The sequence below is a fragment of the Lynx rufus genome, unplaced genomic scaffold (assembly GCF_022079265.1).
Source record: "Lynx rufus isolate CCGP_SWC_20201006 ecotype Redwood Valley unplaced genomic scaffold, mLynRuf1.p SCAF_9, whole genome shotgun sequence".
Taxonomy (NCBI): Eukaryota; Metazoa; Chordata; class Mammalia; order Carnivora; family Felidae; genus Lynx; species Lynx rufus.
In genome coordinates this window covers 98,750,958-98,778,263 of record NW_025814897.1, presented here as the reverse complement: position 1 = coordinate 98,778,263, position 27,306 = coordinate 98,750,958, and the positions used below count along the sequence as shown (strand labels likewise).

General features: G+C 59.2%; 3 protein-coding genes across 9 annotated transcripts in view; 1 reads left to right on the top strand and 2 right to left on the bottom strand.

Annotated features, from left to right (window-relative positions):
• Nucleotides 1-813: 813 nt before the first annotated feature.
• On the top strand, nt 814-2,250 carry CHRM4 (cholinergic receptor muscarinic 4). The gene has a single exon (XM_047072517.1). It carries the CDS (start codon nt 814-816, stop codon nt 2,248-2,250), a length of 1,437 nt encoding a protein of 478 aa, XP_046928473.1.
• Nucleotides 2,251-3,390: 1,140 nt separating this feature from the next.
• On the bottom strand, nt 3,391-5,173 carry MDK (midkine). The gene is made up of 4 exons (XM_047071096.1): nt 5,054-5,173; nt 4,722-4,889; nt 4,441-4,602; nt 3,391-3,731 (listed from the first exon to the last, which is right to left on the bottom strand). Exons 1-4 carry the CDS (start codon nt 5,127-5,129, stop codon nt 3,706-3,708), a joined length of 432 nt encoding a protein of 143 aa, XP_046927052.1. The 5' UTR covers nt 5,130-5,173; the 3' UTR covers nt 3,391-3,705.
• Nucleotides 5,174-6,724: 1,551 nt separating this feature from the next.
• Nucleotides 6,725-27,306, bottom strand: part of DGKZ (diacylglycerol kinase zeta) — a 33,490-nt gene continuing 12,908 nt past the window's right edge. For 2 of the 7 annotated variants that reach the window (XM_047070100.1, XM_047070096.1), the window contains exons 2-31: nt 18,995-19,103; nt 18,439-18,534; nt 18,072-18,149; nt 16,954-17,010; nt 16,518-16,586; nt 15,234-15,305; nt 15,012-15,128; nt 14,840-14,911; nt 14,475-14,570; nt 14,130-14,212; nt 13,968-14,028; nt 13,752-13,865; nt 13,510-13,650; nt 12,838-12,916; nt 12,587-12,642; nt 12,366-12,428; nt 12,189-12,262; nt 11,989-12,100; nt 11,420-11,619; nt 11,117-11,217; nt 10,936-11,015; nt 10,774-10,843; nt 10,590-10,630; nt 9,943-10,082; nt 9,128-9,159; nt 8,870-8,913; nt 8,287-8,407; nt 8,157-8,190; nt 7,832-7,931; nt 6,725-7,528 (exon numbers count right to left, since the gene is read on the bottom strand). In XM_047070100.1, the coding sequence (XP_046926056.1) occupies nt 7,412-7,528; nt 7,832-7,931; nt 8,157-8,190; nt 8,287-8,407; nt 8,870-8,913; nt 9,128-9,159; nt 9,943-10,082; nt 10,590-10,630; nt 10,774-10,843; nt 10,936-11,015; nt 11,117-11,217; nt 11,420-11,619; nt 11,989-12,100; nt 12,189-12,262; nt 12,366-12,428; nt 12,587-12,642; nt 12,838-12,916; nt 13,510-13,650; nt 13,752-13,865; nt 13,968-14,028; nt 14,130-14,212; nt 14,475-14,570; nt 14,840-14,911; nt 15,012-15,128; nt 15,234-15,305; nt 16,518-16,586; nt 16,954-17,010; nt 18,072-18,149; nt 18,439-18,534; nt 18,995-19,103 (2,629 nt within the window). In that variant the 3' untranslated portion in view covers nt 6,725-7,411. Of the gene's footprint in view, nt 7,529-7,831; nt 7,932-8,156; nt 8,191-8,286; nt 8,408-8,869; nt 8,914-9,127; nt 9,160-9,942; nt 10,083-10,589; nt 10,631-10,773; nt 10,847-10,935; nt 11,016-11,116; nt 11,218-11,419; nt 11,620-11,988; nt 12,101-12,188; nt 12,263-12,365; nt 12,429-12,586; nt 12,643-12,837; nt 12,917-13,509; nt 13,651-13,751; nt 13,866-13,967; nt 14,029-14,129; nt 14,213-14,474; nt 14,571-14,839; nt 14,912-15,011; nt 15,129-15,233; nt 15,306-16,517; nt 16,587-16,953; nt 17,011-18,071; nt 18,150-18,438; nt 18,535-18,994; nt 19,104-19,446; nt 20,200-27,306 lie in introns of all 7 variants that reach the window. The other 5 variants (XM_047070094.1, XM_047070095.1, XM_047070093.1 and 2 more) reach the window with 5 other exon arrangements.

Here is a 27,306-nt window from a genome sequence, read left to right as displayed (position 1 = left end):
CTCAGTTTCCTCATCTGTAAGTAGTGAAAAATCAAGGATTCTACCTCACAGATTTGTCGTGAGGAAGAAATAAATTAATATTTATAAAAAGCACAGAAACTTAGACAGTTAAGTATTAGCTGCTAATATGTATCCTTGCCTTTGTCCTCAGTACCTTCTGTAAGGATTGAGAACAGGTCCCCTGGTGACGTTTGGTTACAGAACGAGGAGGTAAACGAATGAACACTTCCGGCCGGAGCCACATGCTGACCTCTGGGACCACTCAAGCCCTCCCCATTGCTTCTGTGGGCCCTGCACACACTGGCCTTCTGTCTGTGCCCCACACGTGCTCAGGACCTTTGCTCTGGCCATTGCCCCTGAGTAAGCCACCTCTGCAGCTCTTCACATGGCTGTCTCCTCGCCACTGTCCGGATATCACCTCCTTGGAGAGGCCTTCACTGATCACCCAGCAAGGCAGCATCCCTATCTGTCCTCTCCCTCACTCTACTGTTGCCCTGCCTTGTGTTCGTTCTAGCACTTTTTTTGTTGCTCACGTGTCTGTGTGTCTGCCCTGATCAGGCTGTAAGCTCCGTGAGAGTGGGGGCCGCGTGTGTCTCATTCACGTCCGTAACTCCTGCACCGAGAACAGTGCTTGCACAGAGTAGGCACTCAGTAAGAGATGAACGAAGGGATGGGTCAGAGTTCTCTAAGGTTCTGCGCGATGATGTCCCTCTGTCACCTTGAGTTACCTCTGCAATCCAATTCTACAGCTCATCCTTTTCTCTCTCTCTCCTTCCTTCTCCAGACACTGCCCGCCCACTACCGCTAACCAAAATGGCGAACTTCACACCAGTCAACGGCAGCTCGGGCAACCAGTCTGTACGCTTGGTCACATCGACCCATAACCGCTACGAGACGGTGGAGATGATATTCATCGCCACGGTGACAGGCTCGTTGAGCCTGGTGACTGTCGTGGGCAACATCCTGGTGATGCTGTCTATCAAGGTCAACAGGCAGCTGCAGACGGTCAACAACTACTTCCTCTTCAGCCTCGCGTGTGCCGATCTCATCATAGGCGCTTTCTCCATGAACCTCTACACCGTGTACATCATCAAGGGCTACTGGCCTCTGGGCGCCGTGGTCTGTGACTTATGGCTGGCCCTGGACTACGTGGTGAGCAACGCCTCTGTCATGAACCTTCTCATTATCAGCTTTGACCGGTACTTCTGCGTCACCAAGCCCCTCACCTACCCGGCCCGGCGCACCACCAAGATGGCGGGCCTCATGATCGCCGCTGCCTGGGTCCTGTCCTTCGTGCTCTGGGCACCTGCCATCTTGTTCTGGCAGTTTGTGGTGGGCAAGCGGACCGTGCCAGACAACCAGTGCTTCATCCAGTTCCTGTCCAACCCAGCAGTGACCTTCGGCACAGCCATCGCTGCCTTCTACCTGCCCGTGGTCATCATGACGGTGCTCTACATTCACATCTCCCTGGCCAGTCGCAGCCGGGTTCACAAGCACCGGCCCGAGGGCCCTAAGGAGAAGAAGGCCAAGACTCTGGCCTTCCTCAAGAGCCCCCTGATGAAGCAGAGCATCAAGAAACCCCCACCGGGGGAAGCCGCTCAAGAGGAGCTGCGCAACGGCAAGCTAGAGGAGGCGCCCCCACCGGTTCTGCCACCGCCGCCGCGCCCGATGGCCGACAAGGACACTTCCAATGAGTCCAGCTCCGGCAGTGCCACGCAGAACACCAAGGAACGACCACCCACAGAGCTGTCCACCACAGAGGCCACCGCGCCTGCCATGCCCGCCCCTCCCCTACAGCCGCGGGCCCTCAACCCGGCCTCCAAATGGTCCAAGATCCAGATTGTGACAAAGCAGACGGGCAATGAATGCGTGACAGCCATCGAGATCGTTCCCGCCACACCAGCTGGCATGCGTCCGGCGGCCAACGTGGCCCGCAAGTTCGCCAGCATTGCCCGCAACCAGGTGCGCAAGAAGCGGCAGATGGCGGCCCGGGAGCGCAAGGTGACACGGACCATCTTTGCCATCCTGCTGGCCTTCATTCTCACCTGGACGCCCTACAACGTCATGGTCCTGGTGAACACCTTCTGCCAGAGCTGCATTCCCGACACGGTGTGGTCCATCGGCTACTGGCTCTGCTACGTCAACAGCACCATCAACCCTGCCTGCTATGCCCTCTGCAATGCCACCTTTAAAAAGACCTTCAGGCACCTGCTGCTGTGCCAGTATCGGAACATCGGCACTGCCAGGTAGGCAGGCAAGGGTGCCCCAGAAGGTGCTGGTGGTCACGTGTGTGTGCTGAGCCATGTGGTCTCTCCCGTGGCTGTCAGGGAGAGATTTGGAAGCATCTCTCCGTGTTCACGTTCGCTGAAGAGAACTGAGGTCCCCAAGACCCCGTGAGGCTCAGGAAGAATCTCTGGCAGGATTCAGAGAGACCAGATCTCTGCTCAGGCTGAGGAGGGTCAGCCCCAGAAGCGTCTGAACCAAGACTGCCTGGCCCACCTCTGTTGCCCTGCCTCAGGGAGCTGGGAGGCACTGGCCTCCTGGGGCACCTGCCCCACTGTGACCAACCAGCATGGCTGAAATAATGACATCTGGAGGGAAGTAAAAGCCCAGGATCCCCCTTGGGAGGAGCAAAGGAGCCACTGCTTTGGAAAGGAGGCTTCGGAAGGGAGTGGAAGGCTAGGGTCCCCCATTGTGCCGTAGTTGGTGCTTTCTCCCTGCTGCACCCCGCATGTAGGCTCAGCCCCTCCTCCCGGGTCCCGTTCCAGGGGCAGAGCTCTCCCCTTGCTGCAGCTGTTCAGCCAGGCTCTGGGTGGGTGGGCTCTCAGGGCCCCCTGCCACATGCCCCTCGCAGCCCTGCACGTTCAGGATGGGGTAGCTGGGAGGTCAGGGGTGCACACTCAGGAACTGAGGTCTGGCTTCCTGAGGTCCCATGCTGAGCAGAGAGGCCCAACGGATTCTGAAGAGTTCTCCCAGCAGGCTTCTGCAGTGAGGGAGGCCTGGGTCACAGGCGAGAATGGGTGCGGACTTGACTGTCACAGGCTTCAGTGACAGCGAGGGCTGGGCCGTACCAAAAGGCCTTTGGTTGAGTGTGGCTGACATGGGGAGTGTCAGTTCTAGGGAATCTTCCAGGTTCCCTCCCAGTCCTGGTGTGGCCCCTGGAAAGACCAGACTGAAAGGCTCAGGTGACTTGATGGGGGTCCCCTTTCAGGAGTCAGTAGGGGCCCTGGGAGAAATTTTCATAACCGTTCTGCTTTTCCCATGAGCTCTGGGGAGCATTCACCGCCAAGCCCCCCGGCCCCTAAAAGCCACAGTTCCCACAGCCTTCCCTTTCCTTCACCAGTTCCCGCCCCAACAAATTACCACAGCAAACTCCCTGGGAAGGGGCTTTTATATATTAAAAGAAAAGCTTTTATTGGGGGGAAAAAAACACAACGGTTTATTTGTTTCTTAGTAATGGCATCTTTGTGGGGAAGGATAAAAGGGGGTACCGGGAATCACATCCCTCTGGGGCAGGAGGCTCAAGTGGTCCACAGTCCCTTGTTCCTCCCCATTTGGGACACTTGGGGGTGGAGAAGTGAAAGGGAAGAAGCAGGGTATGATTGATAAAGCTAATGAGTAGACAAAAGGCACTGGTAGGTTCGATCTTGGCCCCGTGGGAGGGAGGGCACGGGCCCCGGGCTCCTTGGCATCCAGACCTGGCCGCTAGTCCTTTCCCTTCCCTTTCTTGGCTGTAAAACAAGTGAGAAATAATGCGTTAGAGGAGTCCCGGTGACCGGGAGAGACCCCCTGCACATACATCAGGGAGAAAATTCTGCCCCCTAGTGGCTCCGGATCAGCTGACCTGGTGGCCAGGGGGACAGTGCAGCCATATTGATGCTGGACCTGCCCCACACCAACTTATACTTTCACTGGGGTTCAGAAAACCTTCAGGCTCTTGGTCCCAGCCGCCCTCAGTCTCGGCCTCCTCACCTAACAAGTGGGCTGATTCACCTCTGCCCTGATGGCCTCTCTAGGCTGCTGTGAATCAGGAAGGAGCTAAGGGATAGCACAATTGTGGGCTGTGAAGTCCTTTCAATACTGGAAAGGACCCAAGCTGACCCAATGATCCCTCTGGCTGGAGAGATGACAAAGGCAAGTCCTTCCAGGTCAGTCAACTTCCCTGAACCCTAAGCAAAATGCTCCAACACCACAGAGCGGGTTTGTGCTTCCACCTGGGCCAGAAGATTTAATAACCCCTGAGTACCTTCCGCGGGCCCCCCTCGGTATGTGCCCCCTAAGCTATCTCTACAGACAGGGAAACCAAGTGCAGAGATGTCAGGAAGTCCTTCTCCAAAGTCCAAAACTTCAGGCTTAACCGTTCCCTTTCACAGGTGATGCAGCACCCCCCAGCCGCCCCCCCCCCGCTATGACCCCACAACCCTCTCCCACTTCCCTGACCTTTGGCCTTGGCTTTGGTCTTGGGGGTGCAAGGCTTGGTCACGCGGATGGTCTCCTGGCACTGGGCATTGTACCGCGCCTTCTTCAGGGTGCCTTGGCGGGCCTTCGTGCCTGTGCCCCCATCACACGCTCCCCAGCTCTCAAACTTGTACTTGCAGTCGGCTGGCGGGAGAGTGCCCAGGATCAGCCGGGCGTCCCAGTGGCTGGAGGCCACAGACCTGCCCAGGTTTCAGTGAGGCTGTGCCCCCCTTTTCCTGCCCTCCGCCTGCGCCCCGCCTCACCTCCAAACTCCTTCTTCCAGTTGCAGGGCACCCTGCACCGGACGCGCTGGGTCTGGGCCCCACAGGTACCCTCGCGGAAACCCACGCCGCAGTCCTTGCTGCTGGGGGTGCAGGGCCCCCAGGTCCACTCCGCGCACTCGTTCCCCGGGCCGCCCTTCTTCACTTTGTCTAAGACACACGGGGAACGGAGCTCAGGACCTCGCGGCACGACAGACTCACTCGGGGGCCGTTTCCTGGGGTCCTGGCCTCGGAACCCCGGCGGCCAGGCCAGAGGTCGCCAGCCTCACTGGCCCGTCTCCAGCCCTCCTTCAATCCCCCACACCCCGTATCACCTTTCTTTTTGGCCACCGCGGTGGTGAGCGCCAGCAGGGTGAGGAGGGCGAGGAGGAGGAAGCCTCGGTGCTGCATCCTGGGGGTGGGGGTGGGGGGAGAGGTCGGGTCAGAGTCCCCCCGCCTGCCCCCTTCCCCACGTGGGGCCGCACGCGCGCACCTCCCACCCCCGTCCCCACAGTCCAGGCCTTCGGGCTGGGGCGGCGGCAGGATTCTGGGGCCGGCCCCTCGCCGCTAGCCGGGGCGCACAGCCGGAGGCGTCTCCCTGGGGAGGGCCTGGAGCCCAGGACGCAGCTCAGACCCCCACCCTGCCTCCGGCCCCCAAGGCGGCTGGGGCCCAGCGGGCGAGGGGCCGAGGCCGCCGCCGCACGCCCGCCGGGACCCCGCGCGCTCACTCGCTCGCTGCCCGCGGTGCTGCGCTCCCTCCCGCTCCGGGCCCGTCCCGCTCCGGCCGCCGCGGCCCCTTTTGTCTCCAGAACCGGTCTGAGCCGGTCACATGGGCCCCCGCCCCCTCCCCGCCCCCCCCCCCCCCCCACCGAGGAAGGACCCGCCCCGCCCCCTCCCCTCAAACCCGCGCCGCCCCCAGACCCCGGCGTCCCCGCCTCCGCTCCCGCCCCGCGCGTCCCGGGCGCTTCTACCCCGGCTTCCCGCCGCGGGTCCCCGCACCACCCCCCGCTCGCCCCGCCCGGGCCGTCCGCGCTCAGACGACGGGCTCTGCCGGTCCCCAGTCTTCTGAGCCCGGGGTCTCCCGGCCCCAAGCTTCTGCCCTGCCTCGGCACCCCTGGCCCCTGCCCGAGCCCCAGCTTCCCGCCCCCGCCCCCTCCCCGGGGCCGTCCTCTTTCCCCGCTGGACGTCTGCCTCTCCTCCCGGGGAGGGGAGACTGGGAGGATGCAGACTGGGAGGGAGCTGGTAACCCCGGGGTTGTGACGGGTTCCGGCGCTCGGCGAGGGGCCCGCGTTCCAGCCTATGTGCGGCTCAGTCCCCCGATGACTAACCCCGTCGAGGACCGGCCCTTTGCGCCCCCTTAGCTGCTGGGGAAGGAGCGCAAGCCCCCACCTAGGGTCGCTTCACCAAGTGAGCAGGGAGATGCTCCGCTCAGTGTTGGGGGAGCCTGGGGACACTGAGCCCCCGAGAAGGCGCTCGGACGCAGGGGACGCCGTGCCTTTCCAGGAGCGCAGGTTTTCGGGGGCGGGAGCTGGGGGAAGTTGTTGGAGGAGGAGCCCGCAGGCTGGATTTGGTAAGGCTAGGGAGCTGACGAGAGCCGTCTGAGAAGTTCCAGATGCAGCCACGGCGGCAGCTGCAAATGCCCACCCCTTCCGACCTTGGGGGATCACCTCACCCGATCCCCTAAACAGTAAATGCAACTGAGGCCTGGGGGAAGGAGCTTGCCCAAGGCCATAGGGCAAAGGGGCCAAAGAATACAGGCCTCACCCCCGCCCCACCTCTCTTTCACTTTCATTGTTATCGTCCCTGCGGGAAGCGGGAAGCGAGAGGAAATCAGCTCCTCCCCCCCGGCCCCGCCGAGCTAGGCAGCCAGGCAGAGGTCAGGTCTCGGCCAGGTCCTGGCACGCCCCCCTCCCCAAAGGGGTCTGGGTCCAGGGTGTCCAGTCCCCCTCCACCAGACCCCACTGCTTCTGGAAGACCTTCCCAGCCAAAAAAAAAAAAAAAGAGCAGAAAGGAAAAAAATCCACTTTACTGAGTCACACCCAGCTGTAAACATGTCACCACGAGAGCCCCACTCCAACCCCCAGGCCACACAGTCGGGCGGCGATGAAATGACTGAGTACATAGGGAGGGTCACCAGGGGTAGGTGCCAAGCAGGGCAGCGGGCAGGCAAATGCAGCAGGCTCTGTTTCTGGAAGGAAGCCCTGGGAAGGGTGGAGTCGGGGCAGGAGAGAGGGCCCAAGCTGCCAGGAGGCTCAGGGTGGGGGCCCTAAAGGAGCAGGTGGCTTAGGAAGCCTCTTCCTGAAGGCTCCCTGATAGGGCCTCAAGCCCCTCTGCCCTCCCCCTCCACTCCTAAACCCCACGAGGGCACCTGCTGCGGTGAGGGCGAGGGCTGCCCTGAAGTGGTCCAGCCCCAGTCCCCCAAAGGCCTGCCCAGCCCAGTCCAGTTTCCTGTTCCCCCGTAGGCCCTGGGTCGGGCTGGGGCCTCAGGGGGACAGGGGAGATCCCCCAGCTCCTCAGAGTCCAACCCTCGTCCGGGGCGGGTGGCTCCTCAGGGGGCAGCACGGGGCTCCTTCCCTGGGGCATGGGTCCCCCCGTGGTAGTCCGACTGGAATGTGGCAGTGAGGTGGGCGATGAGGGGGCTCGTCCTCAGGCTGGCCCTGTCCCTCCTCGCTGCCCTGGTGTCAGCCTCACAGCTACACAGCCGTCTCTTGGTCCTCCCGCTGGATCATCTGGTAGTGCTGCCGGTTCTCTAGGTAGGCGGCGAGCTCGGTGTCCTGAGCCTTCTCGGCCCGCTGCCGGGGGGTGTCGCCCTGGATGAGGGGGTTGCCGCCATCAGTTCAGGGACCTGTTGACCGCCCCCCCCCCAGGCTTGGGAGAGGGCAGGGAACCTTCCCTCCGGGCTGCCAGTGGGGGAGGGAAAAGCCTCAAAGGCCAGGCAGTCATCCACCCCCCACCCTCCGCTGGCCCAGGTTTCTCAGGATCCGGACTATGCTGGCTGAAGGACACCTTCGGTCCCGAGCGGCGGCCCTCCCCTGTGGCTCCCCACTTACAAGGGCCCGAGTTTGGGAAAGGGTTGGTTTGTGCTGGTGTGGACTTCCTGCTAGTCTGCTCACCTGCTGGTCTGTCTTCATGAGAGAGGCCCCAGCCTCCACGATGTAGTGGCAGATGGTACGCTGGCCCAAGGCCGCTGCCTGGTGCAGACAGGTCTCCCCACTGCGGAAACAGGGGCTGGCTGTGGACCCCCATCCTGTTCTCAGGGCCCTCTCGTCTGTCTCCAGAGGGCTATTAGAGCACGAAGCTCAGAGCTGTGGGGCAAGGGCAGGACAGAGGTGGCCTGGAAGGGTTTATGGGCTCTGACCATGAACCGAGTGGGAAGGGCTAGATGAAGACAGGGCAGGTTCCAGAGCAACCAAGGTCTCCCGATGCCCAGATACTCACTTCTCCTCCACAGCATCAAGGATCTCTGGGGGCGCTGGAGAAGAGGGGAGGGGGAGGTCAGAGAGGCCTGGCGCCCTCCCCTCCTCCCGCTGCGGCCCCCAGCCCCGGGGCCCCCAGTGGCACAGCTCACCGTGGTCCAGCAGGTAGCGGACCACTTCCTTGCTGCCCGTGCTGACCGCATGGTGCAGGAGCGTGCGGCTCTGCTCGTCCCGGTGCATGAGGTCGCCCCCAGCTCGGTGCAGCTCCTGGAGCTGAGGGCAGGAGGCAGAGAGCAGGGCTGGGGCTCCTCAGGGCCACCTCCCTGCCAGCCACAGAAACGCCCCATCTCATACAGGCCGCAGGCCTGACACTACTGTGCTCACACATCATCCCTCTGGGGGTCTTTCTGGAGCGTAGGGGAGAGACACTGGGCTTCTCACACCCCAGGGGCCCATGAACTCCCCAGGATCACTGATGACCAAGCCCTGGAGCCTGCGGTTCCTCTAAGACTTGCTCCTTTCTGAGCACCGGGGACAGGCAGGCTGCGACAGGAAGCCCCTATGAAGGGACACCGGGAGCGGGACAGGGACGGGGACAAGGTGGAATGGGACAACCACCATGGAGATTCTACAGCGGGCCAGTGGCTGGCTCCCAAACAGGCCAACCCTTGGCCCCACCCCGAGGCCCCGCCCCACATGGCACAGAGGGGAGAAGCCAGAGCCCCTCGCTAGTACCTTACAGAAGTTGTTCCTCTTGGCGGCCTCAATCAGCTCTTCACCTGCACAGAACACCTGCCTGTTACACTCTGGGGCCGGAGGCCCTGGCTCGTGTCGTGTCGGTGCACGAACGTGCTGTGGGGAGGGCGAGCCTGCCGGGGCACGTGTGCTGAGGGCTCGGCTGTGGTCCGTGTGACCGTGCGGACCTTGCCGGTTGTGGGAGGATGTGTGTGGGCTCCACCCCACCTGGGGCCGGGGAGAAGGGAGAGCCCTCACCTTTGGGGGGTGCCACATCCCCTGGCAGTGACCTGCAAGCAGAGCGGGGTGAGATGTGAGCCGGCGACGGCACAGGCCCAGCTGGTCCCCCTCCCCGCCCCAAGGTGCTCCCTGCGTTCCTTCAACAGTTTATTGTTGCCTACATGGCAGGTGCTGTTCTGGGTGCTGGTGATACAGCCGTGAGCAAGACCGAGAGCTCGCTCGCACGGAGCTTACATTCCAGTCAGGGAGACGAACAAGTCAACAAATATATAAGGCGTTCTGAGAGTGGGAAGCGCTGAGGAACAGAGACAGCGCGGTGTGATGGCACAGCAACTTGAGCTGGGGTTCCTGGGAAGACTCCTCTGAGGAGGAAACTCCCAAGCTGCGGTCTGAGTGGAGGGGGCAGCTCCACGAGGAACGGGGGAAGTGTCTGAGGCAGGAAGGACAAGTGCAGAGGAAGGCAAACTTGAGGCCCGGACAACCTGGGAAGGGCACGGTGCTGGGCAGCGGGGATGGAGGGTGGGTGGGTGGAGGGGTGAGGTTGGAGTGCTCGGATGTTGGGGGGATGGGGAACAGGACTCATAGAGAAGTGGGGGAGGGGGAGGCGGGGAACCCAGCGCAGCAGGATGGTCAGTGACACCACTTTCCTGGGGGCAAGGGACCGGTCAACTGGGTGTGGCCAGGTTCGGTTCTCCGCCAATGACTCAGCCTGTGGGGACCCGGCAGCTAGCTTGACACCGGACATGTGTCTGGTGTTGAAGGCGGGACTTCAGGAGCTTCTGGCTTGTGGGTGGGGTTTAGAGCCAGGGGGCTGGAGGAGCGGCAGGACTTACCGGAGTGTGGGTGAACAGGGGGAGGTGGGAAGAGGGGAAGTGGGGGTTGGGAGGTCAGGCCGGGCCGATGCCCCCAGCAGCTCAGGGTCCAGAATATAAATCTCATCCTGTGCGATCTCAGTCACATAGTTGAGGTGTTCCTGTGGGTGGGGAGGTCAGGGACCAAGGGTCAGGATCTTCCAGGGCCGCCGATGGTGGGGGTGTAGGGGCAAGGCCAACGGACCTGGAGAAGCCTCTGCTAGGAGCATGAATGCGAGCAGGCGCAAGCCGGGTGAGGGGCCCTGCCAGTCTCTCTTCCCCTCGCCTTCCCAGCCCCTTCCCACTGCTGAGCCTTTACCCAGGTCGCCCAGCCTCTGGGCAGAAGTGCCTTAGCATCTGTGTCTCGCTGGGCGGCATCTGTGTTCCCAGGCCCTCGCACCCACCCAGCAAGACTTTTCTGGGAATGCCAGCTCCCTTCACTGTTGGGCGGCGTGCGTGCCAGTCTGGAGGGCAGGGCCATGCCCTATCTGCGGCCCGAGCAGGTGTGCGGGCGCGACACAATATGAGGACTGAGGGCGGGGGAGCCCATCTGTGGAAGTGTGGGCCAACAAGAGAGGGCCCTCGGGTGGCTCGGAGCCAGCGATGGATGGAGGGCCGCGAGTGCTCACCTGGGCCCGGTCGATCCTGTAGAAGCGGCTGGCAGTGGTGGCTGTGGGGAAGGCAGAGAGCCGGCTGAGGGGACAGGAGGCCCTTGTCCAGGCCCAGATTTTCTGCTGCCCCGCCAGGAGCCCTGAGGGAGGGGGCAGGACACAGCCCGGGACTGCCAGGAACTGGTCCTTCAGGGCCACTCACCGTCCAGGAAGCACCACTTGGGGGACAGTTTCTGGCAGGTGGGGGACTTGGCTCCAGCACCTTCGTGCTCCTGCTGAGAGAAGCGGAGGCCGGGAGTTGGGAGAGAAAGGAAACTGCAGCAGCTGGGCACAAGCGGGACGGGCTCCTGACCCCCTCCCTCACCTGCTGGAGCCTCTCGATGTGCGCCCGGCAGAGCTCTAGGTCGCTGTCTCCTGGGACCACCACGGTGCCCAGTGGCACGGCTGGGGGACAGAGCAGGCCGTCAGCAGCTGGCCGTATCCTCCTGCCCCCCCCCCCCCCCCCCCCCGGGCTCGGCAGCTCCTTGCCCCCAACTGTCACTCACAGGCCTCCTTGAGCTGCTCCTTATCGTAATGCAGGGCCTCGTAGTCATGCATGCTGACTCTGCTCACCTGGATCCGCAGCTGCTCAGGCACGGGCTGCTGGCTGAGGCACGGGGCGGAAGGTGGGAAGAGGGCACATGGCAAGGATCCTCAGCCAGCCACTGAGGGGCAGACTGAGGGGCCCTGCCCAGCTTCCCTGGGGCAGAGGGACTGGAGGCCCCCTTTCCGGCTGGGGAAACCAAGGCTCAAGAGAGGGGCAGAGTCTGGCCTTGGGTCCAGGGCAGGTGGCCGGGAGGGGGACGTACTCGCTATGCAGGGGGGCGGCACTCCGCCGCTTGGCCTTCTGCACCATGGTGGCCTGGTTGCGCAGGGCGATGCGAATACGAGAGGCCGCGAGTTTGCAGGGCTCGCCATCCACCTGCACCGGGATGGCCTTAGACGTGGTGAGCACCACCTCGCGGCACTGTGTCAGCCGCTCACCGTGCCCGCCCACCTGCAGCGCTGCCTGTGGGCGCAAAAGGCTCAGGTCAGGCGCCAGGGCAGGGGCAGTGGGGCCCCCAGCTCTGTTCCCCCCAGGGATGCTCTGGCCAGGGAACACAATGACAGTGACCCCCCAGACAGAGAGCAGAGAGGGAGGACAATACCCCAGTCAGAGAGCTGAGGGAAGAGCGAGACCCTGCTGGGGGAAGGGAGGGAGGGAAGGGGAGACCCCAGCCAGGGAGATGAGCATGAGTTCTCCTATCTCGGCCAGTGAAAGGAAGTTTGGTAAACGCCCCCCTTCCATCTTGGAACAGTATTCTTGGTCACTGTGGGGACAGAGCCAGGGGCAAAGCAGAGCCGGGGCTCCAGGCAGGTCCCTTGCTGGCCCACTCACCAGGGACGTCATGGTAAAGCCAATGACTTCGAGGTAGCCATCATCATGCCGCTGGGGCTCAAAGTCGTGGTGCTCCCCAGGGTGGCCCCAGGGCATGGTGCCTGCGCAGTACCTGGAGGGGAAGGCAACACAAGGGCCTTCAGAGGACAGTCCTGCAGGATGGAGACAGCTGGGCCCACACAGAGCCCTCCCCTCCTCACCTGGGAATATTCAGGAAAACAATGCACTGGGGCTTCAGGTCCTGGATCTTGGGGGTCAGGTCGGTTCCATCACACTGGAGGCAGGAACAGGGGAGGGTGTAAGCTATACAGCTGTGCCAAGGCAGCCTCCCTCTCTGCTGGGCCCACCCACTCTGCCTGCCAGCTTGGTCCATTTACCACCACTCGGATGTGCTTGGCCAAGTCCTTAGAGCTGCCCATCAGGAAGTCGGAGAAGGCTGTCTGTGGGAGACAGAGGGCATCACCATCTGGTAACAGAGACTTTCCCTTACCACTGCCCAGAAGGGGTCCTGTGGCCTAGCAGACACAGGTGGGCAGGGGGCTTAGGTGGTAGAATAGTGGGCATGGTGGGGGCTATTGCTGGCAGACCCCAGACTCACCCCGGCGTAGAACATCTTATTTCGAAAGCGGCTGTTGAATTTCTCTGGGTTGGCCTCTGGGTGGCGATAAGAAACAGGGGACAGTCAGTCATTCTGAACCTGCTGGGGCTTCCCAACCTGGGGCGAGGAGGAAGGGCTGGGAACAAGTGCCTTTCTTTTACTGCTGGGGGCAAGTTCTGACCCTCTCAGGGACCCTCCTGTGTCTCTTCCTCCCCAGCCTCCCAATGCCTCCTCAGCAAGAGGTTGCCAACCTCGAGACTCGTGAAACTCCAGGGTGACGTGGGCATCGAAGCCCAGGCTGAAGTAGTTGTTGAAGACATCCAGGGGCAGCTGGAAAAAGGTCACGGGCCCAGCATGAGGGCTGGGTCTAACAGACCCCTCCCTGCTCTGGCCTGGCCCAGGCCAGGGGCCACCAGGCTCGCTAAGCCCATGCATTTTTGGAAGCCTTTCCCCCAGTTAAGAGGATCGACCACAAAGTTCTTCCTCCAGCCAGTTCCCCGCCTGAGGCTCTGCCCTCTCAGCTTCCGGCTCCGGTGAGGCTCCTCCAAGTGCCCCATACACAAAACAGCCCCAGCTCTGCTGACACTCTCTTCCCTGGCTTTCTGTCCCCCATGATGCTTCTTCCCCAAAGTGCCATATTCTCCAGGAGCTCTGTGAGAACAGGGACTTTGCTTTGTTGCCGCTTAAAATGGTGCCTGGCATGTGGCAGATATTCAGTAAATATTTGCCAAGTGGCTGAATAACAACTAGCTTGTGGAGTACCATTATTACCATTGTACGGAAGAAGCTGAAAGTCTGGAGAAACGAAGAGATTTGCCCAAAGTCCCTGAACTGGCAAGTGAGAAAGAGGAGGCCAGCCCGGGTCTCCCGAGACTGCCCCCCTCCCCCACTGTAGCGGCTGCCCCTGGCCCTGGCCACCCTACCCGGTCAGTGGCGCCCTCGTCACGCTCCTCGGGCCCCGCGTCGGGGTTGGGCTCAGCACGGAGGTCCCAGCGGTCTAGCTGCACTACATTCCCCTCCTCCACGTGGGAGAGGATCTTGGACACGGGCTCATCCGTGTAGCCCTGGTGGGACAAAGGGCTCAGGAACTGAGCCTCTCCTGGGGAGAGGCGTGCAGGGTCGCACGGCCCACCCCCAGCTCTCCTACCCTGCCGTGGGCTCTTACCCCTCCCCAGTTGAGGGTACGGGCCAAGTCATTGCCAGTGCCCAGGGGCAGAATGGCAACGGGCGGCGGTGGTTTTAAGCGCAGCTGGTCCAGGGTGGAGAGGATCCAGCCGACCTGGAGGGGGCAGAGCACAAGAGGCCAGGTCAGACCAGCGGGGCCCAGGCTCAGGCCCCAGAGAGGCGGGAGACTCGAGAAGCGAGCAGCGGGAGAACTCACCGTGCCATCGCCTCCGCACGCCAGGATCCGCAGGTTGTGTACTTTGCGGTACATCTCCAGCCTGGGGTCGGAGGACCGGAAGTGTCAGGGTACGTGCACCCTACCCTGAGTGCCAGGCAAGCCCCCTGCCACTGTCCCCACGGAGCCTTGGCAAGTACTTACGCCTCCTTGGGCCCTCCCTGGCTCAGGTCAAAGACTTGTCGGGGATTGAGATACCACAGGAAGGACTGGATGATCTTAGCGCCCTGCGGGGGACCGGGGGAGTCAGTCAGGGCTGGTGGGCTGAAGTGGGGAAAAGCACATGAGAAGGCTGTGGCTGTGGGAAGCAGGCCCAGCGAGGGGCAAGGGGTGGAGACAGAATCAGATCTCCTCAGTATGTCTGGGAAAGAGGGATGGGGCAGGAGCCTGCCATGGAACCTGGGAGCAGTTGCTGGGGAGGGGAGGGGTGCAGAGCCGGAACCCGTTCCTCCCCCAAGGCTCCCGGTGGAGAGGGGAGGCTGTGCGTACCTGGTTGCCCCCACTCTTGGGGTTCACAAACACCAGCAGGGGCTTCATGAGGGGGGACGGGGTGGGCCTGATGATGAAGGGTCTCCAGCGGCCCTCCTTGGAGACAGAGAGACAATAAGGCTCTTTCCTGTCTTGAAGACCTTACCCCCATTTTCGGCAGTGCGCCCTCATACTACCTCCAGGTCAGACCTTAAGTGGGCCTGGCCATACAGAGGCAACTCGGATCTGGCCTCACACCCTCCTCTGGGGCCCAGAGCCCAAACTGACCCACCAAAGGCTGCATCAGCCCAGGGGCCTCAGTATTCCAAGAAACAGGCCCCTCTTTCCTGTTCCCCTCCAGTGGCCCACTCAGCCCCAGGACTAACCTCTGGCCCTTTCTTGCTAGATTTCCTCTTAAAGGATGCTCTCTTTTTCTTCTTGCTTGCCTTGAGGGTATTCTGCGAGGGAAGCAGGGGCATTGGTGACAAGGTGGGAGGGCTGGGGTAGTCAGCAGAGCCCAAACGTGGGAGTGGTGTCAAGGGTGCAGGCAAGACTCACCTGGGGCCTTCGAGCACGAAGGATCCAGGTGGGTGGGATGACCACGGCAGCGTGGACCCCCAGGGAGCACGGCTCCTCGATCTGCTGCAGCATGAAGCAGGACACCTTGCTGTGGTACTAGAGAGGAGGGGGCACAGCTGAGCCGGGCTGAGCTGAGGCCTGGGGACCCCCACCCAGTGCAGCCCAGGGGACGGCCTACGGCGGGGCAGGGCGAGCACTCACTGCTTGCTTGCACCAGGAGCAACTGATGGCCACGATCTCCTTGCTGTGGAAGGTGAACTTCTGCTGGAAGCCCTAGGGGGAAGGGGGTGGTTGGGGCACCAGGGACCAGGCCCAGAGCAGCAGGCCCAACTCATCTTCTGTTGCCAACCTCTCTCCACCCAGGGAAATTGAGCACATTTTTTAAAATTAAAAAAAAACAATGGGCCGCCTGGGTGGCTCGGTCGGTTAAGCGTCCGACTTCGGCTCAGGTCATGATCTCGCGGTCCGTGGGTTCAAGCCCCGCATCGGGCTCTGTGCTGCTAGCTAGCTAGCTCAGAGCCTGGAGCCTGTCTTCAGATTCTGTGTCTCCCTCTCTCTCTCTGTCCCTCCCGTGCTTGCTTTCTCTCTCTCTCTCTCAAAAATAAATAAAACATAAAAATAAATAAAAATAAATAAAATAAAATAAAATAAAAAACAGAACAAAACGACAAAAAAAAAAAAAAAAAAAAACCCTGTAAAATAAGCCCCTGGAGCAGGGAGGCTTAGGACTCTCTGAAGTTAACTGCAAGGCGTTGGGTGCACACATGTGATCTGCTCAAAGGATCCACAGCTAACTCCTGTAGGCTGAGATGCCCTCCTTCCTGACCCCAGACCCCAAGGCCCCTGGGCACTTACAGCGCTTCACGCTTCTTCACAGTACCTATTACATTCATACCCTTGTTCGCCCTACAAACCTTACTGAGGGCCTGCTGGGTGCCAGACACTGTGCTTGGCACTGAAAGTGGGCAAAGGAAAAGACCTTCCATGGCCTATGCTTACTGACAGAGACGCAGAGGAAGCAGACAATGACTAAGTGACCACCACACTGTGGACTGTGCTCAGGAAGACTGCCTGCAGAGTCTGTCTTCAAGCCACACCCTCCTCCTCCAGGAGGGCAGGGACCCACTACCCACTACCCAGTGGGGCTCAGCACCCAACAGGCGTTCAACAAGTATCTGCCGAGTTACTAAATGAGTAAGTCTAATTCTCAGAGGGCTCATGTGTAATTTCCAATTACACATTTCCAGATACCCTGCACTAGAAGATAACTTTCTTCTCTGCTCTCCTGCTCTGTTCAGAAGCCTAGGTGTTTTGGAACTGAATGGGCACCTCAGCCAGGTTGAAACAGAGCCCTAGGACTCTGCACTCAGGAGCAACAGTCGGTGATGGGCAGGTCACACTGCATGCACAGCCTGAGGCTCGGGGGCCACAGGGCCCAGGTCCGGTGGTCATCAGGCTGGCCAACTTCCCTGGGCAGGGCCTCACCTTCCCACAGTGCCGACACTTGCCATCCTGGCGTCGCCTGTGTACCCAGTGGTGGCGCACAAATGTTGGCTGGTGGAGGAAGAGAGAGTATCACCGGAGTGAGGGGTGGGGCTGCAGGAAGCTCTCTGCAGCAGTGTGTGTGAGGTGAGAGGGGCTGGAGACTTCTCAACATGGCCTCAAGGTGGGGACTGAGGCTCGGGGTAGGGGAGAAGAGTGAGGAGGCACAAGAGGCAGGCAGTGTCCCATCCACTCTGCAAGCAGGGCCTGCCAGGCCTTCCCCACTGAGATGCTCTCAGAGCCTCAGCCCTGCACCTCCCTGGGCCCCAGAGCAGCCTCAAAGTTGCTGAGTCCCCTGCTGGCACTCTGGAGACACTGTGGAGAAGTCCACTCAGGAAACTTGGGGCCTCCTTAACCTGTAACTACCCTGGGCACTTACCTCACGGATGTTCCTGGAGCCTGATTCACGGAAGGACGGCTTACAGCGGAAATTTATCTGTGAAACATTGCAATGACCGCCCAAATGTCAGAACCTCCTTTCACGGAGTCAGGCATATAGCCACCTCCTCCAGGGAAGTGTCACTCACAAGGTGGAGCTAGCCCCAAATCATCCTGGGAGCCCTCAGAATGTGAGACACCTCTTTTCAGAAGCCCTCCTGCATCCCTGCCTCCTCTCCATCATAGCCAGAAGGACTTTTTCCTTCCTCTGTTAGTATCCTGGGATGGGGGAGACTTGGAGTTTTGTGTCCACTCCCCCACCATTAAAAGGCAGTATGGTTTACTCCTCCCACATTTTCCCCTTACCCTCGAATGCTCCCAACCTAGGCACGTGCAGGCACCCTGATCGGTGCTTGCAGACTTGTGCTGGCTGGTCCCTGGAGACCATTAGCTCACTTATGAAAACTGGTGTGATCCCATCTTAGCCTCTGTAACACCTGGGGCTACGTTTGTCTCTCTTTTCCCAACTGTCCCTGCTTCAGCCTTAGCAAAGTTGCAGGGAAACCTCACTCTATGAGTCAGGGGCTGGGGCAAGTGACCCACATTAGCCTTGCTGATGCCACTCCTAGTCCTACAAGCTTTCCCATGTGCTGATCGGGGTTTCTGCTGCCTGGGGGGCCCCCCACCCTTGGCCTGGATCTGCCTGCTCAGTGTCCCCTCTACCTTGCTTTAGAAGCAGGGGCCCAGAGCCAAGCTTCAGGGCTACACAGGAGTGGCCTAGCTTTGGCAAGACCATGGCCCCTTCTAAATGTTAATTTAGGTGCTAATAAAATGGGGTCTCGGCCATCGCTCATTATTCATCCATAGTGAGCCCCACTCTGTGCCAGGCTTGTTCTGGGCAGTGGGGATAGGGTAGTTAATAAAGGAGTGGAGGGAGACAGGACTCAAATGCAGGCATTTCAGCTCTAGGGTCTTTGGCTCTTCACCACCACGCAGGCCGGGGCACTCTTGGCAGGCAACGCTTGTAACATGAGTATCAGTGCAGAAATACACATGTGTGTTTGCTGAGGGACTTCACCCAAAGGGGAGGGGCAGGAAAGGCTGAGCACTCACACTTACCTTCTCCAGTTGCTCAATGCAGGGGGTGTGCACCACGATCTTGCAGGCTGCACACTTTCTCCGGGACACTGATTTCTGCTGCAGAAAATGAAGAGGAGGCCCTGAAGCACCAGGTAACTCCGTCCAGAATGTTGCCCCAGGGCCAGAAGAGAAATCCTTCCATCTTCCCTCTCTGTTCACTGGAAACCCCCGATCCTGGCACCAGAATACAGCCCCCGTTCCTCCTGCCATCCTCAGGCAGCCCACAGCGGGCGCTCAGGTGACAGTCCTGTTCCCACCTTCCCAAGAAGGACAGCAGAGGTCTCTCTACAGGCTTCTAGACCCACTCTACCAGCAGGGGGCAGCATGCCGCAGAGAGCTCACTCACCAGCATCTTCGCTACACAGTACTGCTCCCCAACATAGCAGAAGTCCCCTGACACGTTGGTCTCGAACCAGATGTGCTCCCCATAGGTCGCGGACTCCTAGACCGCGAGACAAGCGTGCTCAGCGCGAACCTGCTACCCAGCCCACCAGTCAGTCCCTGTCCTGCCCCACCAACCCTCCTCTCTCCCAAGACAAATCTGCTCCAGCCACCACAATCTACTTTGCTCCATCCTGTTTCCCCAATGTCCCTACTCTTTTAAGATAAAAAAAAAAAAAAAATTTTTTTTAAGTAATCTTTACACCCAGCATGGGGCTTGAACTTACAACTCCAAGATCAAGAGTCGCAAGTTCCTCCAACTGAACCAGCTAGGTGCCCCTCCCACTGTCCCTGCTCTTGAGGGCTTGGCTCAAATGTGGATACCCTAGGAGGTCTGCCCTGACCCAAAGGCCCATGGGCTCCTCTCACAGCTGCCCCCAGCACCTCCTTCCATCTCTAACTGCTGCTGTGGCTCCAAGCCCCATCCACCTGTCCCTCCCTCCTAGCACCCCGCCACTCACGCTCCAGTCCACAGTGCTCCGGATCTGCCGCTCTGGCTCGCTGCACAGGGCCCCGGGAGCGGGAGGAGGGGGTGCCAGGTGCTGGAGGCCCGACTTGGTGATGGCTTTCCTACAGGAAAGGAGATCGCTGAGGCCAGCTGAGCATCTGGTGACTCTGCTTCCTTCTCCCCTTACCTGGGATCTCTGCCCTCACTGTGACTTTAACCCTTGGCCAGGACAGGGACCGCAATGAGGAGGGTAGATGCCCCAGGACAACCTAAGACTCTGAGAGGTTCCCTGCAGGAGACTCAGCCCTCCTCACAGCCCTTGGGGAGCGCGCTGGCTTCCAGGCACTATCCAGAGCCATTCCCAAGCGGGGCGCCCTCAGGCCAGGCACAGTCCTCAAGGTCCTTCCTCCAGGCCAGTCCCCTTGGGGGCCACACACTCGCCCTGCCGGCCGCAGCTATACCTACGCAAGCAGGGCACTCCAGGTCTGGGGTCCCGCTGACTTGCGCCGTAGGGCTACCTGACGCCTGCGGGACAGCGGGCGCACACGAGCAGGCATCACAGGGCCAGCTGTGGTGCCTGAGGCTCTTCGACCCCCAGAGCCAGGGTGTTGGCCTGGGGGCCACTGCTGGCTGAGGCGCCGGTAGTAACCGTGCAGGCCCCAGAGGGCACGGTCGTACACCGCGTCGGCGGGGAGCAGGTGGGAGGAGGCACGGCGATGGCGCAGGTAGCGAGGCACAGGCAGCAGGGTGCCCCGGTGTGAGGATGGGCCTGGTCTCCTGGTGCCTGGCTGGGTGGCACTCAACGGTGCAGCTGTCACGTCTTCCTCCCGAGCTGCCTCCTCCTCCTCATTCGTGCCCATAAGCCCAGCCAACAGCAGGGGCGTGCCCAGAAGCTGCGCCCCAACAGCAGCAGGCTGTGGGGTGGGCACCTCATCCACGAGGAAGCGGGGGTTGCAGGCAGGGGGCACGGTGCTGGAGCGCCGGCGGCTGGTGCCCCGGGTCCCCACCCCACAGCCCAGGAGGCAGCCGTGGAGCTGCGCGCTGGAGCGGCGCCGCTGGAGCAGCGAGGAGGAGGCCTGCCCGGCAGGGGAGCGGCGTCGGACCTTGCCTGTGGGCAGCCCCACGCCGCTGGGCCGCCGCTGCCCCTCCCCAGGGCCTGGCGCCTTCCTCTGGAAGCGTCTCCTAAAGAAGGTCTCCATGGCAGGGGCAGGTGGATGGCTGTTGGGCAGAGATCGGGAGCATCAGGAGCTCGGTCAGGCCACGGCCCATCCTGTGCCTGAGAGCCCAGTCACAGCCTCAGCCCTCTGAGCAGAGAAGGGACACAGGGAGGAAGCGGGAGGATCCGTGGCCTCTGACCCCCACAAACAGGGTGTTTGAAGGTAGCACAGAATCCTCAAGGGAGCCCACGTTTACCACTGTTGGAAGCACTGGCGCTCTCCCCAGTTATACCCTATGCTGCTCCCGCAGTAGTGGGTACAAGGGGCTTCCAGCTACCCATGTGGCTCCCCTGTCCAGGCACCATAATCCGCAAAGCCCTGGCCTCTGCCTCCCTCGCCTGAGGCTGATGGAAAAGAAAAAATGGGAGCTGGAAGTCTGCAGTCCTGGGTTCCAGTTTGCAGTCAGCCTCTATGGACTGAGGAACAAAGGATAAGCCTCGTCTTTTCCTCTCACTGGGCCTTTGTGTGGCTACCAACTCAGGGCAGGTTTTAGCTTTCGGTGTCCCCTCCTAGGACACAGCACAAACCAAGCTATGGTAATAAAATGAGGCGCTCTGAAAAGAAACCCATGGGGCATCTGGGTGGCTCAGTTGGTTGGGCATCCAACTCTTGATTTCAGCTCAGGTCGTGATCTCATAGTTCACGGGATCGAGCCCCACATCGCAGTACTGCCCGTGAGGAGCCTACTTGGGATTTTCTCTCTTTCCCTTTCTCTCCGCCCCTCCCCCATTCGCGCTCACCCTTGCACTCTCTCTAAGTAAACAAACATTAACAAAAAAAAGAAAAAAAGGAAAGGAAAGGAAAGAAACCCAGTCCAGATAAGGCCCCCAGACTCTCAGCCCCAAGTCATGGGGTCAGGCTCAGAGTGGCACTTGAAATGGAGAGGATCTGATTTAGGGATCATCAGGGCCCTGGGGAACAAGGCCCTCAGAACTGGAAGGGGGCTGCACAAGGGGAAAGCCACTCCAGTCCTCACCCAGGGGGACTTTGTATGGGGAGCAAAGAGAGACCCGAGCCAAGAGAAAAGCCTTCTGGGTGGGTTCTGGGTGTGCATCTCTGTCTCTGGGGGGCTAAAAGAACTTCATTGGTACTAGACTGCTCCGTGTTACCCTTCTGGAAAGGCCTAGTATGGACCTCCCAATGTGGGAAAGTACCGGGTGACAGGTGCTGTCTGAAAACCCTTCCAGCGCTGCTCTCAAGGGAGGCTGTGAACTGCACCTTGACCTAGGAGCCAATACTAGAAGCTCCAACTCTCGGCCCCAGAGGTCCCTCCTGCAGGAGGCAGAACCCATGGGGCCCATCCTCACTCAAACAATCCTTCCTTGACCTGTTCTGAACATGTGCCCAGCTTCCCTCACCAGCTCACCTACTCCTGGCTGCCCCTTCTTCACCGGCTACTGGCATTTCTACATCCTCAGCTCTTCCTGACAATGGGGAGAGGGCAGGAAGCCTGGTAAGCTGGGGCATGGGGGATGCCTCCAGAATGCCCAGGGATGCCTGTGCCCTGCCATCAGGTGACCTCCTGGGCCCTGGTAGCCACAGAGAGGTCTGAGTCACAGCCATGGGACATCTGCCTGCTGAGGGCCCAGCAGAAGTCACACATGGTGGGTGAGAGCCTTGGACAAATGATGGTAGATGATAGGTGGAGGACCGGGCTGCATGTCTACTGCCCGTTCCTCCCACCACCCACACACCCACTCTTTAATTTGCTACCATCCTGTGAGTCCAGCGAGCAACGCCAGCCTGAAGCCCTGGATGGGGGCAGATATTAGAGGAGAGGCAGATGGGGCCAAGATGTCCGAGCTCCTGTGATCGGTGAGCAGCTGAGGCAGCGTGCCTGGTGAAGCAATGTTTGAGACTGCCTGGCTCTTGGTCTCTGCCTGCTCCAGCCCCCAGCCTCTGCAGGTGACAGGGAGAAGGGCAGGAGTTAAGCTCTGAGGGCAGGAGAACGGGAGTGGACAGAGAGCTCTTGGCTTCCTACTAAAATCAGCATCAACACAGCTAACATTTACTGAGTGCCCACCATGCGCTAGGCACTCTGCTAAGCCCTTTACAAACGCACGTATCATTTTATAAACCACAGCAACATGAATGGACAGGTACGGCATCATGCTGTGTTCCTGATGGGAAACTGAGGCACAAGGCGGTAACCTGCCCAAAGTCTACAGCCAGTCAATGGGGGGCCAATGATGGAACCCAAGTCTACCTGAAGGCAAAGCCCATATCCCAGAGCCGTAGTGGAGAGCAGCGTCTTTCCTTTTGGGCCACGAGGCTGGGACTAAAGTGAGATGGGGTAGGGAAGGGAGCCCTAATAAGAGCGACAAAGGCCCCAGGCTGGTCAGGAGCAGAACTAGGACTTGAGCCCAGGTCTGCCTGACTCGGGTCTGCTCTGCACCCGGGAAGAGAAGCCTGAAGGCCCAGCTGCCCACTGCTGCCTGGGCACTGGCTTGCCAGCACTCCCCCAGGGTGTCAGCTTTCCCCGCCCGTCTGGTCAGGCTGCCCTGTGACAGCTGCCCAGCCTGGAGGAGATTAGTCACCCGGACACACCGCCTGATGCTAGTGTCACCCAGAAAACAAAAGGCCACAGTCAGTAGGGGGAGGTGTTCCAGGCACTCTGCGAGTAGTGAGGAGGTCTGGGCCCTGCCTGCTGCCCCAGACCCACACTGACAAGAGGGGCCAGGAGGCAGAGGTTGCCTCACGACATGTTCCAGCCCACACACTTCCGGGCAGCCCCAAGTTCAACTGTCCGGGAGTCTCATCAGCTGCCTGGTGGTGCGGTCACTGCAAGCGAAGAGCAAGACAGGCGAGGCGAGCCAGGCCAGTGTTCTGTGACCACGTGCAAAGCCGTCCCCACACGGGCCTCAGTTTCCTTGTCTGTCTGAGGAGGCTACGAGACTGGCTGAACTGACATTTTATGACAAGTTGTCCTGCAAAGCACCCATGCCTCTATGTTCCCAAAGCCCCCTCCCTGCAGGGCCCCTGCTTCCTGCTCCTGTGGTCTCCATAGAAACCTCTGTCCTCTGGTCAGCAGTAGCTTGACTCCTGACTTCCTATCTCTGCTGAGGTTTCTCCTGGTCCAGTCAGAAGCTCGGCCTGGCCTCAGGCCTGTCCCCGCCTTTCCCCACAGCTCAGCTCTGAGCGGCAGCGTCTTCTCACCTCATGCTCTGTCATCTTCTACATACCACACAGTACGTGTAAAGGTCACTGGAAGAAGCCCACAGCGGAGCAAAATGGCTGCCCCTCAGCCTTCTGGTGGGGAACCTGAGCGGAGCTTGTCACACCCAAAGGGGTGGGATGGGAAAGGACTCAAGGGCTCCATGAACCTCCAGCTGGCTGTTGAGAGCCCAGGGAGGACAAAGGATGCTACAGGAGAGACACTCGTGGTGGTATCTGGCCTTGTGCCCTTGACGAATAGCAGCGAGTGTGGCTGTGGGCAGCTGCCAGGGGGTGAGCAGGCATGAGCGTCCCAGATTCACTGGCTACTGGCTAGAAAGAACCAGACTCCTGGCCTCTCAGCCCAGACCATCTCACACCTTGTGCTAGTTTCCAGTGGAAAAGCCCAAGGGCTTGGGAATCCTGCGTCTGCCATTGCTTTCCCGGGTGGATCAACTAAACTTTCTGATCCTCAATTTTCTCATCTGTAAAATGGGGATGATACCAACTAGTTCAGAAGGCTGGCATAAGGCAGATTCTGAAGAGATGATGGTGTAAAGCACCTGACATACCTGGCAGAGTAGGGGCATGGCAGGGCCTACACCCACAGCAGACGCAGGGCATGCAGATCATGCCATCTCCCGGAGTTTGTCTCTGCCCATGGCGGGAGTGGGAACCCGGAAAGGGAAGCAGGAGAACCCAGGGTGGCCACCACCCACTGCATGAAGAACAGAGCCCGGCAGCCAGAGCCACCTGGGTGACTGCTCATGCTATAAGAAATGCCCTCTGCCCCTGGTACCAACCAGGCCTGGTTCCTAGAGGTGCTCACACAGGACACCCCATGGGATTCAGCCAGGGTTCCCACTCCCAGCTGTGAGCAGGGCTCCACGTGCCCCTTTCCTCAGTGAAGGCTCAGAATGGTGCTCGGGAGCCCCACTTCCAAGTAGCTGCAGGGCAAGGACCTGGAGGCCGCCTCCAGGGGACTAGTGGTCAGAAGCCACCTCTGGCTGCTCTGCTCTCACAGCCCGGATGGTCAGAGGGAAGGAGGTGGAGACAGCTGGGGGCTGGTAAGGGAGGGTCTCAGCTCTCCCAAGGTCCTTACTTGCTAAGAGGAGCCCGCTCAAAACAAAGCAAAACAAAGCAAAACAAAACAAAACAAAACAAAACAAAACAAAACAAAACAAAACAAAACAAATGCGCAGCAGGGAGCAGGTGGGCCAGGGTTGCACGGTAAAGGAGGCCAGCAGGCCAGTAATGTTTACTTCACCAGGGTCTGGTGGCGGCAGGAGCCCAGCCTACCCTTTCCCTTCCCTTTCCTTTGCCATCAGCTTCAGAGTCTCATCCAGGAATGGTGGTGCCAGGGCCGACCCTGATCTGCTCCTCCCCAGACCCACCCAGACAGATACAGGAAGGAGGAAGCAGAAGGCAAGGGTTGGGGGCAGTCCCCTTTGACCTGATCTGGAAGGCAGGGTGGCAGGCGGGTGGTGGGTGAGCGGGTGGGGCCTGGGGTCCCTGTAGGCAGGCGAGTCCAGGCTCTGGCTCCAGCTCCAGGCTGCTGGCCTCTGGCTGAGCAAGTCCTAGTTTGGAGAGCAAGCCGCTGTGGCTGCTCCTCTGCCCCCTCCCCCTCGTCACCCTCCCCCCTGTAGCCTGAGACAGCCGTTATGAAAATAACCCGATTGGTAACCAACTGCACTTCCTCTCCCAGCGGCCGCTCCAGGCCCTGCAGCAAGCAGGCGGCCTGTGGGCGGGCAGGCACACACGCACCAGTCCTGCCTCCTGGCTTCTCTTCCCAAGGTCCCCAGAGCCAGGCTGAGCAATAGCCCAGTAGCCTCCTCTCCACCTGGCACTCGGTAGAGCACACACAGCGCCTGCCTTGACTCCTGGAGAAGATCTGGGAAGACAGAAGTGGGGGGGAGGGTAGTTTCCTCTGGGCCACCTAATGTCCTCTCATACTCCCTGGACAGGTGTTCTGGGGTCTGGGGAAAGACAGCTAATCACTGGCTCCAGCCAAAATAACCACAAAAACAAATATCTGTTGAGTCTTTGACAACTTACAAAGCACTTTCTCACAGGCACTTTCAGGCAGAGGGTTTATAATTCTCCTGCATAGGCAGCATTACTGTCCCAGCTAAACCAACAGGGCACCTGAGGTTCCTGGAGGCCTGTGACTACCCAAGCTCAGAAGTGGCTGAGCTGGGACTCTCAATCCTGCATCTCCCAGCCCTGCTGAGGGGGCCTGTCAGAACTGCCCTGGCGTGTGTCCAGGAGAGGTCAGCCCACGTCACACCCATTCTGTCCAGAATGCCACCCCCCTCCCAGCTTACACTCCTGGCTTCTCTGGGATCTAGAGTGGCAGCTCTCAAACTCCCTGGCCCCGGGACCCCTTTACACTCTTAAAAATTACTGAAGATCCCCAAAAGGTTTGGTTTATGGGGGTTAGAACTATTACTACTTACCAATATTAGAAATTAAAACTGAGAAATTTTAAAAATATTAACTCATCTAAAAACAATAAACCCATTGTAATGTTAACATAAATAACATACTTTTAATTTCTTTTAATATTTTATTTATTTTTGAGAGAGAGACAGAGTACAAGTGGGTGAGAGGCAGAGAGAGAGGGAGACACAGAATCCAAAGCAGGCTCCAAGCTCTAAGCTATCAGCACAGAGCCCGACGTGGGGCTCGAACTCACGAACTGGGAGATCATGACCTGAGGCGAAGATGGACACCTAACTGACTGAGCCACCAAGCCGCCCCAACATATTTTTATTAAAAAAAAAGGAAAAGCTAGAAGAGGGGCACTGTTTTAATTTGTGCTAATCTCTTTAATTTCTGGTTTAACAGAAGACAGCTGGATTCTCATATCTGCCTCTGCAGTCAATCTGTCATGGTATGTTGTTTTGGTTGAGTGTATGAAGAAAATTCTGCCTCACACTGACATGTAGTTAGAAAGGGAAGAGTATTTTAATAGCCTTTTCAGGCAATTATGGATGTTCTTTGCTACTATATCAAAATATGACAGGTGGTAGTTTCTTAAAGGTTAGTGGCTATTGGAATCTGAAACCATATCAATGAACTTTTCACTGGTCTATCTTGCATTTTGAATTTTGTAACATGAAGCATTGGAAAATATATTTTACTGAGTTATGCAGACGTTCCAAATTTTGACACATTTCCTTATACAAAATCAAGAAATCACACTTGCTAACATCACTACTGGTCTCATCAGTAAAGTCCTAGGAAGCTGTCGGGCTCTAGACAGTGGATACAAGATTTCTAATTTTTGCTTTCCAAAGGCTCAAATTTTATCATTAGCAACAGATCCTGATAATGTTTTTGAAGTGACAAGCTCACTACATTCATTTTTGAGAAAATGTCTGTCAAATACCCAAGTCTGAAGAGTTTTTTGGTCAGGTGTCAAGTAAAGAGAAAGAGAGGGAGCACGAGCAGGGGAAGGGCAGACAGAGGGAGAGAGTGAATCCCAAGCAGGCTCTGTGCTGCCGGCCAGCATGGAGCCTGCTGCATGTGGGTCTCGAACTTAACAAACTGGGAGATCATGACCTGAGCCAAAAGCAAGAGTTGGATACTTAACGGCCTGAACCACCCGGATGCCCTTATAATGGTGTTCCTTAAGAACTGTAACTAGTACAGCTCGCAACTCAGCAGCAAAACAGCCTTTTTTTTTTTTTAATTTTTTTTAACGTTTTTATTTATTTTTGAGACAGAGAGAGACAGAGCATGAATGGGGGAGGGGCAGAGAGAGAGGGAGACACAGAATCGGAAGCAGGCTCCAGGCTCTGAGCCATCAGCCCAGAGCCTGTCGAACTCACGGACCGCGAGATCGTGACCCGAGCTGAAGTCGGACGCTTAACCGACTGAGCCACCCAGGCGCCCCACAAAACAGCTTTTCAAGACAACCATCCTAGTCCAGTTCGCAGCAAAAGTGCCTTAA